This window comes from Vanacampus margaritifer, chromosome 15 (assembly GCF_051991255.1).
Source record: "Vanacampus margaritifer isolate UIUO_Vmar chromosome 15, RoL_Vmar_1.0, whole genome shotgun sequence".
In the NCBI taxonomy this organism is placed as follows: Eukaryota; Metazoa; Chordata; class Actinopteri; order Syngnathiformes; family Syngnathidae; genus Vanacampus; species Vanacampus margaritifer.
The window spans coordinates 8,483,781-8,500,691 of NC_135446.1; the positions used below are offsets into that span (position 1 = coordinate 8,483,781).

The window sequence follows — 16,911 nt, forward strand, 5'->3', positions numbered from 1 at the left end:
TCAGGAAAATTCTCTGCTTTTATTGCACACTCACATTATCATAAAGATGTTCAAATGAACCACAAATCTGTTAACAAAAAAAGTGTGGCTACTTTAGTGCTATTATTAAAAAACATTTTTAAAAAGCCCCACAGTTAAAGTGACTAAAGCAACAGTAGATTTCTCTTTTGTAGTTTATCAAATCATAAAATAAACAAAAAGAAAACAATACTTCACATCTTGTCTTGCTCCCTATTCAAGTGCAATTTCCAGCGCATTCGCGAAAGAGCAGCACTTTTACAGTCCGTCTCAAAGCACGTTCATGAATTTTTACACTTTGTACAAATTGGATCAAACATCTGGAGTTAACCAGTCACAGTATTGAAGCACACTGGAAGCAGTTTTAGGGATTTGGTTCTTATGAGAAAGTGAAAGTGATGATCCCCAAATGCAGGAGCAATTATGGAATATGCGATTATTATGGTCCCGCATGGATCATATGAGGTAAGGGACAAGAAGTGGTAATCCGTAAAAAAAAAACGGTGCAGTTTAGCTTCTAAGTTGTTTGTTATTATGACTTTTAACTTTATCTTTTGTTTGATTAGTATTTCAGATAGGGTTGTTTTTAAAGTGCTCTGTAAGTAAAACCGAGCCAATTTTAGCCACTACGGGTATATACTTTTATGTGATTATAACCATCCAAAACTACAATATGGCTGGCGATGGAAACAAGTTTGACATCCCTGCTATAGAGGAAAACATGGACCTTTAACGATGATTCGATTCAATAATGTACGGCTCAATTCAAGAGAATGCATTTTCCGATTCAAATCGTTTCTTTGCTACACCCTTAGTAGTAAGCAACCTACAGACTGGCGGCTGCAGTCGTTCTGCTCCACTGGCTGAGTTCAGGAAACAAAACCCTGCTTGACTTCCTTTTGACTCCCAAGTGGAGAAGTCCTGCTTGCATGCACTAAAAAGGACAGTTGTGAGGGTCCATATTGGGCGTGGCTACCCTCCCTCCATTTGGTTCGGCCTCCGTTCACGGCGGGACAAGCTCACTGCCACGGCTGCTGCGGCCTCGGGTTGGGATTTGGGTAGATGGGCGCCGGGACGGGCTGGTGGAACGGCGGCACCGAGGTGTTGGGGTTGGGCGGGTACGTGGGCGTGGGGTACTGGCCCATGAGGTGGGCTTGGGAGTGGGCGGTCGTGTGGGCCGGTGTGGAGGAAGAGGAGGAGGTGGGGAGGTGGAGGTAGAGCGGGGCCGAGGGCGCCGACGGGGCCGAGGGGGCCGTCGGGGGAAGGACCCTCTGGAGGACCACGTGCGGGTAGAGCTGCGAGTCGGAGCGGTAGACGCCTGGCGGGGCGGCTTTCAGCAGACTCTCCTGACTCCTTTATGGCGGAGCAAAGGCAGATTTCAAAAGGAGGACAAAAAATCGGTCAAACTTTCTGGGCAAATGAGCCTTTGGTGACATTGGCTTTCTTACCTCTGATATCCTCTGTTCTCGTACCCGCCGAGGCCTCCAGTCAGGTAGAGTGGGCTGTCCGGTGCCAGACGAGGGTTCATCCTCTGGGACAGATGGAAGATCTTTGGAGGAGGGAAAGCCTCCCATTCGCCCTCTTCTCTGTCCAGCCATCGCTCATTGCGGCGGGTTGAACGCTTTCCCCTGCGTCTGCTAACGAGGACATTTTAGTCCACATCTTCTGTGAGCTACTTTTCCTACACTGTCAAAATGCCAAATACATTTTGAGGAAGTTGTCCTCTGTTTAATAAAAAACTAATCTAGTCACTTTTTTTGTGCTCGCGCAAAGCAACTACTTTGGCGCCATTTTGTGGAAACAGTTTTATGCTAGCATGTTAGTTAAGCTAACTAGCATGCTCCCTTTTAATATTGACAAGCCTCCTTTGAACTTTTGATTATTTCATGATTATTTTGATATTAAGTATCATTCTGATACTTGCTAGCTGTCAATAAAGTTTTCTTTGCTCACCAAGCTTTAAGCAAAATCTTTTGCCAACAACAAGAAGCCTCATCGTATCGTAGTCTGAGAAACGATATGAGCTTAAAATGGAAGTCAACCTTAAACATTTCTTGACAATAATATGTTATATGTGACCTCACTAGTCTAAACATGACATTCTGATTAATATTACATTTGTGGAATATGAATTATGCAGCAAAAAACACTTGTTTTTATCCATCTCAGGGGGCAGCCATTTTGCCACTTGCTGTCGACTGAAGATGACATCACAGTTGCTCAGGGCTCAGGCAACGACCAATCACAGCTCGCCTGTTTTCTGAAGCCGCGCTGTGATTGGTTGTTACTTGAGACCTGAGCAACTGTGATGTCATTTTCACTCGACATCAAGTGGCAAAATGGCTGCCTCCTGATATTGATAAAAACTGCTGGATTTTGCTGCTTAACTCATATTCCACTAACGCAATCATATTAAGACCAGTGGGGCTGCATAGAACATTTTTATTGTGTTGACTTCCCCATCCTCATTATCGTCTTAGTGGACTTCTCTTTAAGATTTCTCTCACCTGGCCCGAACTTCTTTTTTGGCTTTCTTCTTGCTGGATCGTTCCTGTAGACAGCAGACAAGGAAGGACAGCGACATGGCGAGGATGACGACGCCGCTCACTACCGACGCCAATACCGCCACTCTCAACCCGCGATCCTCTGGCCTGGGGATGGCTGGGAGAAGAAACCAAAAAAATGAATCAGTTCTCTAAAATTAAAAAATAAAATTGTGCAGACATGAGCCTCACCCTCACACACGGGCAAGTAGTTGCTCCACTGCGCTTTGCCGTTGCGGACGTTGCAGTAGATTTTGTCGCTGCCCACCAGCTGGTAGCCCCCGCGGCACCAGAAGGCTAACGCGCTGCCTACCGACACCCCGGTGCCGCTCTCTACGTAGAAGGAGCCCCGACGTGGAGGCAGGACGGGAATACAGGAAAGTCCTGAGGAGACGAGACAAAAATGTCACAAAGAGGGCATATCGTATTGAAATAATTTATACACAAAACCTGATTTGAATCGGTTTCCTACTCAGGCGCCAGCACTTACATGGGAGACATGGCGAAACTCTACACGGAGGGAGGGAAAGCGCTATTGATATCTTCCTGATGCTGTGATACACAAATATCGCTCCGAGGTCTCGTGATACAGTCGCTATTGTTGCTCTCCCAGGACATTGCATGCAGAGCCAAAGTGGTGTCGCTAGATATGTTATTGATTAGCGTTGAGTTGCAGCTGGAGCCAGAAAATTATTCTTTATGAAAATCTGCTTAAGAGAGAGTGATGTTTTCTTTCTCCCTTGAAAAATATAGCAAGAAAAAGCTAATTTAACAAAGTAGCCTTTTAACTTTACCCTGACCTGTTTGAGAATCTGCATATCATTTGCGCAATTTAGCTAGTAGGCTAATGTCAAACATATAGTATCGATTTCTGTATCTTTTTAAAACTGTATTCAGCTCATTATGTCCCCAATTACGTTCTCTTGATGGAAATGTTTGCCCCCGGAGTGTCTCCACTTTGCATGCAACGTTGTGCAACTCTGCTTACTTGCATCACGAACCAATGCTAATTAGCGTGGCGTCCTCTCAGAGACGGTGTCGGCCTCACTAATTCTGCTTCTAATGAGTAACCGCCAGAGGGGCGTGTGATGCTGCGGTTTGCTCGGTCAGATTGAGATGAATCCGATGTATACTGTATATGTGTGAGCTCGGTTGACATTGTGCTTAAGACCCTGAGAACATGCGAGCTGCTGTCCGCTGATTAGGAGCGACAGATGGGAGGATTTCTGCAGCCGGGGAGATGCTGAGAAAGGATCCCGTCATCATGTGTGGGGATGACGGCACATCCCCTCCCTCTTTTTCCTCTCGCTCGCACACACACACACACACACACACACACACACACACACACACACACACACACACACACACACACAGACACGTACATGAACGCACATGAAGGCACACACATCCGACACGTGCAGCATGGCCGGTGCCTTGCATGGCAACAAGGACGAGCTGACTCAGTAGTTAGAGGACAAAATTGTCCACATGAATGCGTTTTACTTGATTTGAAAAATAAAAAACAATTTTTTTTTTAATTCACCCCCCCACACCATCTTCACTATTATTTTCCGAAGTTCCTTTTCCCGTGGATTTTTTTGTAAACATACACAAGCAATGCATGTATCTATATTGCAATCATATCAGATTTATTATATATAAATATAAAGCCTACAGACTGACCATACAGTATACTTTGACTCAACTCAAAACTAAACAAACTTCCTGGATCTCCTTCTTTAACGAGTCTATTTCTACACTCAGGGGCGTAGCCAGACATTTTTCATTGGGGTGGCCACTGTGAAACCATGACTCATATAGGGGTGGTCATACCTGAAATGTCTAAATAAGTGGTTCTTAACCATGAAGCCATACCGTTCGCATGCCGACCTTGGGCTGCGAGCACCGACTAGTGGGCTGCATAAAATAATTTCAAAGCATATGTTATGAATTCAATGCATTGGTGGTGTTACAATTGTCAATGAGTTGGCCACCCCTAGCCGCCACGAGCCTCCGCCATTGTCTGCGTTCTAAAAACAGTTGGGTCAAAACTAACCCACTAGGGATCAAAAAGACACTGGCCCAACTCTCTGGTTTATTCAATTTACCCAAAAAGTTGGGTCAAATGGATAACCCACAACACAACCCCAAAAAATTGTTTGCTTTTTGGGTTATCAATTTGACCCAACTTTTGGCTTAAATGACTAAAAAAGTTAGTTAGTTGGGTCAGTTCATTTTTGACCCAGTTCAATTGGATTATTCAATTAACCAAAATGTTTGGTCAAATGAATACCCCCCCAAGAAAGCCCCACCAATTTGGGTTGCTTTGTGGGTTATTAATTTGGGTTATAACTTTTGGGGTTAAATAAATCTTTTTGTTATTTAACTTTTTGGATTAAATAACTCAGTCGGTCTTTTTTTTTTTTTTAACCTCTTACTCAATTAACCCAAAAAGTTGGGTCAAATGAGTAACCCACACGACAACCCCCAAAATTGGGTTGTTTTGTGGTTTATTAATTGAATTTGATCAAACTTTTGGGGTTAAATAAATCTTTTTGTTATTTAACTTTTTGGGTTAAATAACTCAGTCGGTCTTTTTTTTTTTTTTAACCTCTTACTCAATTAACCCAAAAAGTTGGGTCGAATGAGTAACCCACACGACAACCCCCAAAATTGGGTTGCTTTGTGGGTTATTAATTTAATTTGACCCAACATTTTTTTAAATAACTAAAAAAGTTGGGTCCGTCCATTCTTTACCCAATTTGGGATTTTTTTTTTTTTTACCCGACGTGTACTTTTAATTGAATGTATTCGTGCACTTAAGTTATGTCACAATCACAATCGAGGGTGTTAAACGCTCCTGTCAACACAGGAGCACGTCGCCAAGAGAATGACAGTAAACAAGTTGGCATTTTGTCTTCTTCAGTTTGTATTATAGTGCCCCTTAGTGGTTTAGGTGCGTACAACAGAATGAGCAGCACAATGACAATTGAATGATGCACAAACTGTCGGTCAAATTGTTGCATTCTATTAATGCAATTATGCTATTACTGTTCTGTTTGTCCTTATGAAGTATACAATACAATAGAGTATTGTTTTTATTATTATTATAATTTTTTTTAATTGTTGAATTTTAATTTAATTTATTCTGAAGTAAAGGCGTGCCTTGTTTGGATTGTAAGTGTAAGATTTTCTCCCAAAAGATGCACACATAGCATTAAAATCCCTTTGAATAATCAACATATTTGATGTTTTTTGTACGTGTAGAGAATGTTTGTGTGCGTGTATCTCTTGAGCTTTTTCTCACAATCACACACACACACACGCACATAGTTGCAGACAGTCACTGCTGTAAAGCCACATCCATTATTGAATGTATTACGTGACTGTGTGTGTTTTAAGACTCTGTTGCTACGCCGTTGCGGGTAAACTCATTTGCTATCCCGCTAGCGGAGGCCACGCAGGATGAATGAAAAGGGGGAATTAATGCCGAAAAGATTGAGAACGCGCTCTCGCTGGGAAACCTTTGTGTTGGAGATGTCGGGATGTTTGTGTTTTGTGCCTTGTTATTCTATTCTATTCACTGTAAAACCTGGCAACGCCACACAAACAACCAAAAATTCGCTTGATTTTCCTTGTAGACTCCCAGTGTCTGTTTGTTTAACCATCCTGTTTTGTTGTGCGTCAAAATGACCTGCTTTCAAGTTAAGGACCACAAATATTCGTTTTTCACTATGAAATTTGGCAGCAGCAGACAGAAATGGTTCATTTCGGCATATTTGCAATAAAACCCCTTAATGAGCTGTAACAATGTTTCTTGGGATGCTTTTGGACCATTGAGCATAGCCAAGGTCAAACTCACCCATTTGAAGTTAAAGAACTACAAATATATATATTTTTTTTGTTACCAAAATGCTCATCATTTAAAATGAGTTGCTTTGATATAATAAAATGGGTACTAATGTTTATCGGAATGCTTTTTGGAACATTAAATATAGAACCATTTTAAAGTTGAAGAACTACAAATTAGTAGTTTTTTTTGCTATGAAAACTTCTCATTAATTAAAATGGTCTACTATGACATATTTTCGAATAAAACAGCTACTAATGTTTATCGGATTGCTTTTGGACCATCAAACATAGCCGGGTTCAAACTGACCCATTTTAAAATGAAGCAACTACACAAGGTAGCATTTCATGATGAAACTTGTTTAAAAAAAACAAAAAACTTTTTTTTTCAAAGGCTGTAACAGATTGACATTTTCAAATGTTTTGATATGAAAAGATTAATTTTCAGCTTAACAAAAATGATTTGCCGCCTCACTTTTCCCTGGTTAATGGTTAAAAATAAACAAAGTCAGAGCTGTACTGTCGAGAGTAAAAGTTGACGCAGATGGGAGGTGGCATTCCTCCCTAACAAGAGACGAGCTTCACATCACTTTTGTGTTTACTCGTTTCTTCCTCCAGCCGGATGCGATACGACCTTAAAGCAAGTTCTCCTCGCCATCGCAGGGCGTGTCTATTTCTGATGTGCTGTATCGCCGCTGATTACCTAACCACGTGTGTTTGTGTGTGAACATGTGAGCCTCTGCGCCGCAACCGTCGGTTCACTTGTTTGGAAATGCACACCCTGCTTAGCTGCTTTTGGGTCAAATAATGTGATTGGGTTGGATGCCGGTTCTATCTGGTCCTGTGGGTGTCAGGTGTTTGATAGCAAACAGAGCGTGATTGAGAGGGAAGAGGTTTAACACGCCAACTGTGTTTGCAGACAAGCTGCCTGTATTCCCAGTTAGCTTTGGCTTCGAAGCAACCCAGAAACTTGAGTTGGCTTCACTTAAATTAGATATGATAGCTCAAAAAGAGTTTTTTGGGTTCAGGGCCCTTGCACGGTGGAGAATATTTTCCCCCTTATATTTCCATCGCCAATTAAGCATAACTAAAGTAGGAATTGGAAAGTTGCCTATTTTGGGGAGAAAAAAAACTTTTTTTCAATCTGAATGTTTGGCAATAGCAGCACAGAACATCCCGGAGTGAATGAGATTGTGCTAGCTCAGCTGTTATGTATTATTTTGCGGAATATAATCAATGATGTCATTGATCGATCAGCAAATCATGACATTCCAACTGAGCACGGGTTTTGCATAAAAAATGCTAAATATCTGCCTATCCAATCCAGCCGATCAGATCTACGTAAAGTCTAACAATCATAATGAGAGCTTTTTGAATTAATTAGCCCCAAATTACTGTAAGGCGGAGTATATATATATATATATATATTATTTTTTTAAATAAAGTTGCGTTGTATATAACTTTTACTGCAATACGTGCAAGCTAAACAATTATTTGAATGTGTCAAAATCATTCCAAATAATTTATTGCTCCTTATTTTGTGTAACAAAATGAATTTTTAAAACCACTGCTCTCAAATTCATTAAGACGCCATCCAAACAGAAAATATGTTGGGGGGGGGGGGGGGGAATTCCGTATATAAAGCCCTCATCAAAGTTACATGACAAAGAGACAAGGGATCTTAAACTGCACTTTCTTTACCAGCTTGTTCGTGTCTTGAACTGGAAAAAGTCGAGTAAAATTCATCTTGACAAGTCCAAGACATACAAAGTCGAAGGCAAGATAACTATTTTTCTTGATTTTCAGTTGTAGTTCATTTCCAAGGTGATTATTATTATTATTATTATTTTTTACCCTTTAATTGATAGGACATCTGAAGGATGGACAGGAAATAGGGGAGAGGGAGGGAATGACCTGCAGGAAAGGACTGCATTTATTTATTTATAAATATAAACAAATAAATAAATAAAATTCATATTTATTTATTTTTATTTTTATTTTTTTCCAGGAGAGCTCAGTATTGTTCATTCGATTTGACATCATCATTGCTCTCCTTTTTAAAAAATTTTTTTTTTATAAATATATATACATATATATACACATACACACATATATATATATATATATACACAAACACACACACATATATATATATATATATTTTTTTTTGTATGTGGGTGAGCATGTGCATGTGCGTGCGTGCGTGTGCGTGCGTACGTGTGTGTATTCATCAGTTCACCTAAAAATAAAATTCATATTTAGCCAATCCAATGCACAAAGAAAATAATGTTCCTCCTAACTCAGTACTAAATAGACCACTCCCATAGACACATATCTCATATCACAACATTTTTTGTGTGTCAAATGGTTTAAGAACGTTTGTACAATCCTCATTAGCGCTCCTTGGAGGAGGTAATAAGACCAGCAGTTTCCTGTCTCACAAAGGTAAACCACAATTACTGTACCGTGCGCTCTTTAAATTATTCAACAAAATGGCTGCTGACGGAATAATGGAGTAATTATTGTGTGAGTTCTTATTAAATTATACAATATAAGTGGGAGGCGCCAGTGCCTCCACACCGTGCAGTCTCTTACAAGCTGTTTTGACATTTGCTATATATGATATGATAGTATAACTTCCAATATCGTCTTCAATAGACCCATGTCAATTTAATCTAATTTGAATATATAAACCAACCAGTTCCAATCAGTGACCAGGAAGTAATTTTCCAGTTCCATTCCTTTTCCCCCCGCTTATCCTTTTGAGGGTTACGGGGAAGCTGGACTGCATCCCAGCTGATTTGGAGCATCAAACGATCTATTAACCGCCCCTAACTTAAGAGCAGGATCAATATGGCTGTCGTTCCCAGGTGGCGAAGACACATGGTGGCAAAGATTACACCAGGGCCTCCTCTGAACTCAAATGGACAGAAGTAATTGGCTTCAAAACTACAACCCGCTAATAGTGGGCGTGTCCTCGTGCTCGGCATCCCCGCGTGTTACCGTGCCATTACCAGGATTCCCGGCGCTCGAAATAGCCCGGGATAGACAAAGGTAATTGGCTTGGGGATAATCACAACGGAGCCATTGAAACGTTTGACATCAACGTTTGGCTGCCTGATGATTTTATTAGCGGAGGATAAGCGGCTTAGCGTTATCGTAAGGTGGATGCTAAATCTACCCATCACTCTTCGGATTCTATCAATGGCGGGCATTCCGTCAGTCCGTAACTGACCGACGCCCATTTTGCAGACGAAGCACTTCTTCAGTACAGAGAGCAAATAAACCACCTCTGGATTGTTAATCCTAAAATCTGTGCATCAAATTGTTTTTCCACCAACACAGATGAAAAAGAATCAACATAAACTCGTGCTGGACCAGATTAGGAGCCCGACCGCCTGCTAAGTAAGCGCCCGAGACCCTTCAGATGGATTTAAACTGACGCTAAGTATCACACACACACGCTGAGGTTAATTGGAGGTGTTACCGTGTTAATGTTGAAGACTTGCGGATTCTCCAACTGCTCAAGTAAGCCTGGCTCAGCCGCAGCTTTTTTTTTGCAGACCTTTGACGCTGCATCTGTGCTTGCTTACCATAGAATATATTGAGAAGTGTTTACAGGATATGAAAAGGGACTAGAATAGCTTTCAGGATGGTGCAGACCTCCGCCAAGGGATAATGAGAATTTAAATGAATGAATTTTACAAACCAGTAGGAGAAATATATTAGCTGAAATTAATGAAGACACCTCTAGTCTATTATACACATACATTTAAAATAATAATAATATACGTGGATAGATACAACTATGTGGTTGGGGATACGTATTAAAAATAAGCAGTAAAAAATATTAAATAAAGCAACAATAGTATAATAATATAAAATATAGAATCAAAAAATTATCAGAAGTTAGATCAGTACATTTTTAAAACTATCATAAAATAAAACGTTATGCGCAGATCACAAAGCAGCAAATACATTTAAAAAAATAAAAATAAAAATCAATTAAAAAGTTAAGTCAAGTCTGTCAATAATTCAAATTAGTCCACAATTGTATTAGGATGCAGTATAAATAAGCACTGGAAAGACATCTGCAGCTGAAAATATGCTCAAAATAGTGAAAACTGATACCTTAAGTGCTACAAAACTCAAGTAAAGAAGTAAATGTCATGTATACTGTACACAAGTGTATAAAGGTTGTGTGGCGAGTTTGATGATTTGTTTGAAAAGCGAAAAAGTAGCTCAGTGAGCGACATAATCGACGCTGTAGCAAATAAATAGCTAACACTGACTTAAACGGGGCACATTTAATTCCAAATTATTATAACAATCAGTGCTGCTTCAAATAAAGAATTCATAAACCCTCGATCACATTGTATGAGTGTTGCTTTTCCTGACAACTATTTAGTCAAAGTCTGAATAGCAAGTGAGACCGTTTCGCTGCTGTGGGCTGAACCTGAGGAGACGAGTCAAATGGGCTTAAAATAAGATGGTGGCTGAGGGGGGAGAAAAAGTAAACAAAATCTGCTCAGATGCTCAATGCTTGTGGGAATAAGACATTTATGCTACCACGAGCACACACACTCGGCAGTGTTTATCACACCTCCAGGATTTAGGACAATTTGGACGGTGAACATGTGTGGTCATTCATGCATGTGGCAAGCGCAGCTTTTCACATCTGTGTGTTTGCGCGTGTTATTAAAGCATAAAGTGCTTACAGCTTCGCGGTGAGTTGCCCTTATGAAACAAGCCACTGTGTTTGTACTCTAAACCTTTAAGAAGATTGCTGTTGTTTCACAGCGTCCATTTGTAATAAAAGTGTGCGTGAGGCACGTGAGCGTTGCATTTTGTCTGCTGCTGACGGCTATTTTGCCTCCACGTGAGCTGGGGCTCTGCGAGACGGGAGACGGGGCGTCAATGCTTGGGGGAGGGGGGGGGGGGGTCGACAGAACAAGAGGAGACAGTAAGAAAGGGGAGAGGAAAGGAGGTTACGTTGGAGGGGGGGAAAAACAGTGAAGAGGCAGACAGATGTTGTAGAACAGTAATGGATGGAGGGATGAGAACAGACTGGAGAAGAGGAGAAAAGCAGCAGCTGGTTCTCTATAGTGGAGGTGACATGCTCCACTTTGGAAAACGCCGGACAGCGTTGCGGCCATTTGCCGACGTGTGTGTGTCCAGCCTGCAGCCTAAACGCCCGATCTTGGACCGCAAGCATGAAAAATAAATGCCTCACCTCAGTTTCAACCCTTCATTCAAAAGCCCAACCTGTAATTCAAACAGGCCAGACTTAATCTTTGCCCCCCTGCAGGTGACTGAGCTTCTCTTAATCACTCTCTTATTGGGACGCCAATCGGCAGTGGGCAAACAAATGCAGTCGGTCCACTTTTTGGACTGGGACGACTATCGGATTCTTCCATGAAGTGTTGCAATAAAGTTGCAAGTTTACAACTGTATAGCAGTGATCCATCAACTCCAATTTCACCTATTTGCCCCCCAACCCCCCCATTTTTTTATTCACTAAAAATAATGTGTTTTTGTTCATCTATAACAGCGACATAAAGTGATGGGCTGAGTGAATAACTCATAACTTAGTAAATAACCCAACATGTTGGGTTATTCACTAAACCCCCCAAAATTGGGTTAAATCAATAACCCACAAAACAGCTAAATTTTGTGTGCTATTTTGTACAAAACATACTTTTTGGGGGTTGTTTATTACAAAAACAACCAAATTTTGTTTTTTTTTTAAAAAAGAGACCAACCCAACATATTGGGTTATTCATTTATTCCACAAAATTTGGTCAAATTAATAGCCCATACAAAAGCCCAATTTTGTACGCTATTTTGTACAAAGCAAACATTTTTTTTCGGGTTATTTATTACAAAAACAACCACATTTTATGGGCTGTTTTGTGGGTTATTATTTTTGACCCATCCTTTTGTGTTTAATAAATAATTTAAAAAGTTAGATTAGTCCCTTCTTGACCCAATTTGGGTTATTTATCACACAACTGTTTAATTAGAGTATGAGACATTTGACAATTGAGGTTTTGACAAATTTTCATTCTGTGTGAACGAGAGACTGTGTTCAGACAGTTGGGTCAAAAAGAGACCAACGCACCACTTAGGTCTTTTGACCCAACTTTCCTGGTTATATTGCACAAAACTACCCAATTTTGGGGGGGACAAAATGACCCAACTTTTTGTTTGGTGTGAATTTTTGCAAAACAATCCAGAAAGTTGAGTCAAATTAACCCAAGTAGTGGATTGGTCCTTTTTTGTTGTTGTTGTTTGTTTGTTTTAAACACCCAAATTGGGTTATTTTTGACCCAATCCAAAAAGGTTGTAATGTTACAATAGCTAACAAACATTTTTGAGAAAAAAATGTGGTCATGTTATGAAAATGAAGTTGTGATTTTTCAAGAAACAAATGTCATAATCTTGACATTTTCTCGGCATGAAAAGTCGTAATCTCACGAGAAGAAAATCATATTTTTCCGAGGTAAAATCACAAGTTTAACGGGGGGAGAAAGCCATTTTTTTCAACAAGCGATTTTCAGAAATACAACTGTTCTTATAAATTACGCTTTTTTTTATAAGGACCTCATTCAGCATTAAGCAATTTTTTGTGTTCTTTTGTTCTGATGTCATATATTTATGTGACGTCACAATCATATCAACGCTTCTGATCAGTCCAGATATGGAGAAGTCATTGTTTTATTTAGTGCAGCGATTCTTAGTGTGGTACGAGTATACACAGGCTCTTTCTAGTGGTTGCAGAAAGAATCACTGAATTAAGTACAAGTAACAACATGCAACACAATAAAAAAAAATATTAGAATGACATTTGTAGCTCTGTACACATTCAGTTTCAACTTTTTTCAAACTTTAGAACAATATTTTTTATTTAACTTTCAAGTTCAGTTCAAGTAAAAAGCACTTCAAAAAGTTTGCCGGCGGCGACAGACCTACCTGAGTAGTTACTGGTCGGACTTTGCGTTTCCAACTCAGTCTGCGCCGTCGTCGCCCGGCCCTCCGTCTGGAGGTCCGGCTGCACCTGGACCGTGGTGCCGGCCCATTCCCCCGGGGTCGGCGGCGGGGTCACATCCGCGGTGGAGTTCCGCAAGTCCTCCGGGCTTAGCTCTGAGCCTCGGCTCAAAACCAGCGCGCATAGTAAAGGACTGAGCAGCACCCAGACGCGAGGGCTTTGAGGAGCAAGTTCAACGTTCGGAACCATGGAGAAAAACGATGCGAGAGGACCAGTTGAGAAGTTCACAGCACCAAGGTCACATGTGTTGACCCCATCATTTCTTGGATCCGCTTGCTTCAGGTCCTCTTCGGGAAATCCCATTCATGATGTCGGCTGGAAAGCAGAAAAAGAGTCAGTGTTTGTTTCTCTTGTGCTTTACTGCTATTTTCTACTCTCTCTCTATCTCTCTTTCTCTGTTTCTCTCTCTCTCGCTCGCTCTCTCACTCTCTCTCTCTCTCTCACTCTCTCACTCTCTCTCGCTCTCTCTCGCTCTTTCTCTAACTTGTTCTCTAATCTCCAGCTGGGCCGACTGAGCTCTTGCGTAACAGCCACTTGCCGGCTGAGCTGTGCTGAGCTCTCGCTCATGCAGTGGCTGCGTGCTCCCACCGCTGTGACCCGCTCACGTGCACCCCTGCTGAAGCTGCTGCTGTTGTCGTGGTGGTCAGCTCGCTGTCAGCAATGCAACGATACTATCGTCATACTCACCGATGCGCTGTACATTTCTATTGTTTATTTTTTATTTTTTCAAAGTACATTGGTCTCCATGAATGGCGGAAATCCTTGAATCATTGCTCGCTGCAAACAGTTGGGTAAAAAAAAAATAAAATAAAATTATGAATCGAAAAGGGACCCACTACTACTTGGGTCAAGTCGACCTTTTTTTTTTTCTTTGTACAAAACTGTCCGACTTTTGAGGTTCATTTTTGTACAAACAAATAAATAAACAAACCCCCCAAAAGTTGAGTCAAATTGACCCAAGAATTGTTTTTTTTTTTACCCTTTTTTTTTAAACTCTTTTTGGAGTTTTTGATAATATTGTTAAAATTCACCAAGTGTAAATGGGTTTGTGCTTCAAAACTATAGTTGTAGCAAAATAACCATTTCACTTACAAATAACCCAACTTGTTGGGTCAAAAAGCGAAGGGCCACCACTTGGGTCAATTTGACCCAACGCATTGGGTTATTAAACCCATTTCTGGCCAATTTTTTGGGCTAAATTAATAATTTTGACACCCCATTTGACTCAAAAAATTGGGTCACTTTGACTAACCCAGTTTTTGTGGGTCAAATTTACCCAAGTGGCAATTGGTCCCTTTTTGACCCTGTAATTGAATAAAAACGAACCAAATTGGGTTATGTTTATTGAGATCTTGAGTGACTGAGTACATAGGACTGAAAGGCCGCTCAGATTTGAGTTCTTACGTGAGCATCCATGGGATGAAACGTGACTGCACTTGCTGTCCACTCGGAGTGAATCTTTTAGTATCCCAACTGTGTGTATTATTATTCCAGGTATAGATGCTCAGGTGTACTATGAACGTGATCGCTCTTGTTGATGCCTCTCCAGACAGAACGTCCACCCTAACGCATGAATCATTGATGCACGTGGGACCAAAAATAGGAAGAGGCTAAAAGAGGATGGAAAAAAAGAAAGCGGGAGAGTGATTAAATTGCGAGAGAGGGGGTGAGAAAGCGAGCGATGACATGAGAGCGGCAAAGCAATCGGACACAGAACAGGAACGAAAGGAGATTGAGTGACTAGGATTCAGTGGTGATGTTTTCAACACGGGTCAGCATCGCTATCACAGCTTTGTACAGTGATGATGATACACCAACGTAGTGATGCACACTAATTTGACCGTCACTGATTTGACAGCGCACATAAAGTGCATCTATTATTGAAAAGCCGCATTTGCGAAGAAGTCATTATTTCCGGTTGTCGTACTTTAGCTGTGAAAATCACTTCTCGGTAAAAGAGGAATTTCATACATCAAGTCACAATCAGGCTAGTGTGTGAAAGCAATTCACTGTTCACGGTTCTAAGGGGTTTCTGTAAGGGGTCCCTAGAACCCCTTGTAAAACTGAGAACCCTGCACTACAGAGTACATTGAGAGATGACGAGTATTAAACGTCTTTGCAGACATCCACAAACTGAGCAAATCATTATTATGACCCTAATCCCTTACGCAGCCTTCTTGAAGCACATCAAACACTGTTATGTAATACAAAACACACACACTTGCATTCAGACTCAACTCGATTCTTTTACGTGTATGTGTGTGTTTAATCCGTCTGAGTCCGTCTCATCTTCTCTTGGCTCACACACTTTGGAACACCCACGAAAGTGTTTAGTATGTAAAAAAGAAAAAAGACAAAGAAAAATCCATACTGTATTGCAGTTTTGAGACAATTCCAAAGAGTTATTCTACAGAACCCCCAAAAAACAAAAAACTAACGTTTGCAGGGTTTATCAGATGATGCCACTGTAAAATTATTCGCATTTAATTCAGTGATTCTTTTTTGTACCACTGGAGAGAGCCCACCTATGGTACACTTGCCTCAGTCAATCACTTCTCCAGCAAACTCATATTACTTTAACATATTATAATCTCAATCAACAATATTTTTGTAGACTTTTGAGAACATCTCTGTAAATTTGGTGCAAATTCGAGCAGGCAAATCCTCAGCAGCCTTGATGTTCAATCTTAGCAGCAGGTTAGAAAATCTGAAGTATGAATGTTCAAATGCGATCGTTTGACGGGACCAGGACGCACGTCTTCACACTTCATTAGCAAAGGAGAAAGGAGTTACTTCTGAGAGGGGAAATATTTTTTGATCCGTGTATGTTACTTCTTAGCTGAGGTCACTTTTGCGGGAAGTATAGATTTACATTTGGGGTCTTTCACTAAGATATCATTCCAATTGGAGATAGTGTAGCTTTCCTCTGGTGTAATGCCACATTAAACCACATGTGAGAAAAACATGGCAAATAAAAATAAATGTTGACGGTCATAGTGACATCTCAATGTGCACTATAATGTGAAAATATGAAATAGTACATTTTATATCAGGCTGGGCACGGCTCAAAGCCACAGTGTTGACTAGAATGTGTGTGCAACGCCATCTTGTGGCTATTAACTGCTCTTACTGATTGCTCCTACTTTTTCGTTTTTATTTTTTATTTGGCGTGTTTCATTGTTGAGCAGGGGTAGTGCTCCAAAGGACTTTACTTTATGTTCATTGCATATTGGAAAAACACATTTTGACATTAAAGAAATTCCCACGCCTGAATGAAGGTATCAGACATGAAGGACGGGATGGAGCCGACTTCATCTGGACACTTTGCAGCCTTCTGTTCTCTGAGCATACAACTAGAAGTTATACTAATACTGAAATTACTCACAGGCTAAAATTTCTGACCACGTCATATTAAACTGAGAGGATAATCCTTTTTACTGAGTCCTTGTT

At 40.7% G+C, this 16,911-nt stretch overlaps 1 protein-coding gene across 4 annotated transcripts in view; it reads right to left on the reverse strand.

Moving 5' to 3' along the window:
* The window catches only part of LOC144035109 (uncharacterized), an 18,854-nt gene continuing 1,943 nt past the window's right edge, over positions 1-16,911 (reverse strand). Inside the window, exons 3-8 of one of the 4 annotated variants that reach the window (XM_077544536.1) lie at positions 14,866-15,071; positions 13,386-13,776; positions 2,754-2,945; positions 2,526-2,679; positions 1,467-1,655; positions 1-1,371 (exon numbers count right to left, since the gene is read on the reverse strand). In XM_077544536.1, the coding sequence (XP_077400662.1) occupies positions 1,038-1,371; positions 1,467-1,655; positions 2,526-2,679; positions 2,754-2,945; positions 13,386-13,764 (1,248 nt within the window). In that variant the 5' untranslated portion in view covers positions 13,765-13,776; positions 14,866-15,071 and the 3' untranslated portion in view covers positions 1-1,037. Of the gene's footprint in view, positions 1,372-1,466; positions 1,656-2,525; positions 2,680-2,753; positions 2,946-13,385; positions 14,239-14,865; positions 15,072-16,911 lie in introns of all 4 variants that reach the window. The other 3 variants (XM_077544537.1, XM_077544534.1, XM_077544535.1) reach the window with 3 other exon arrangements.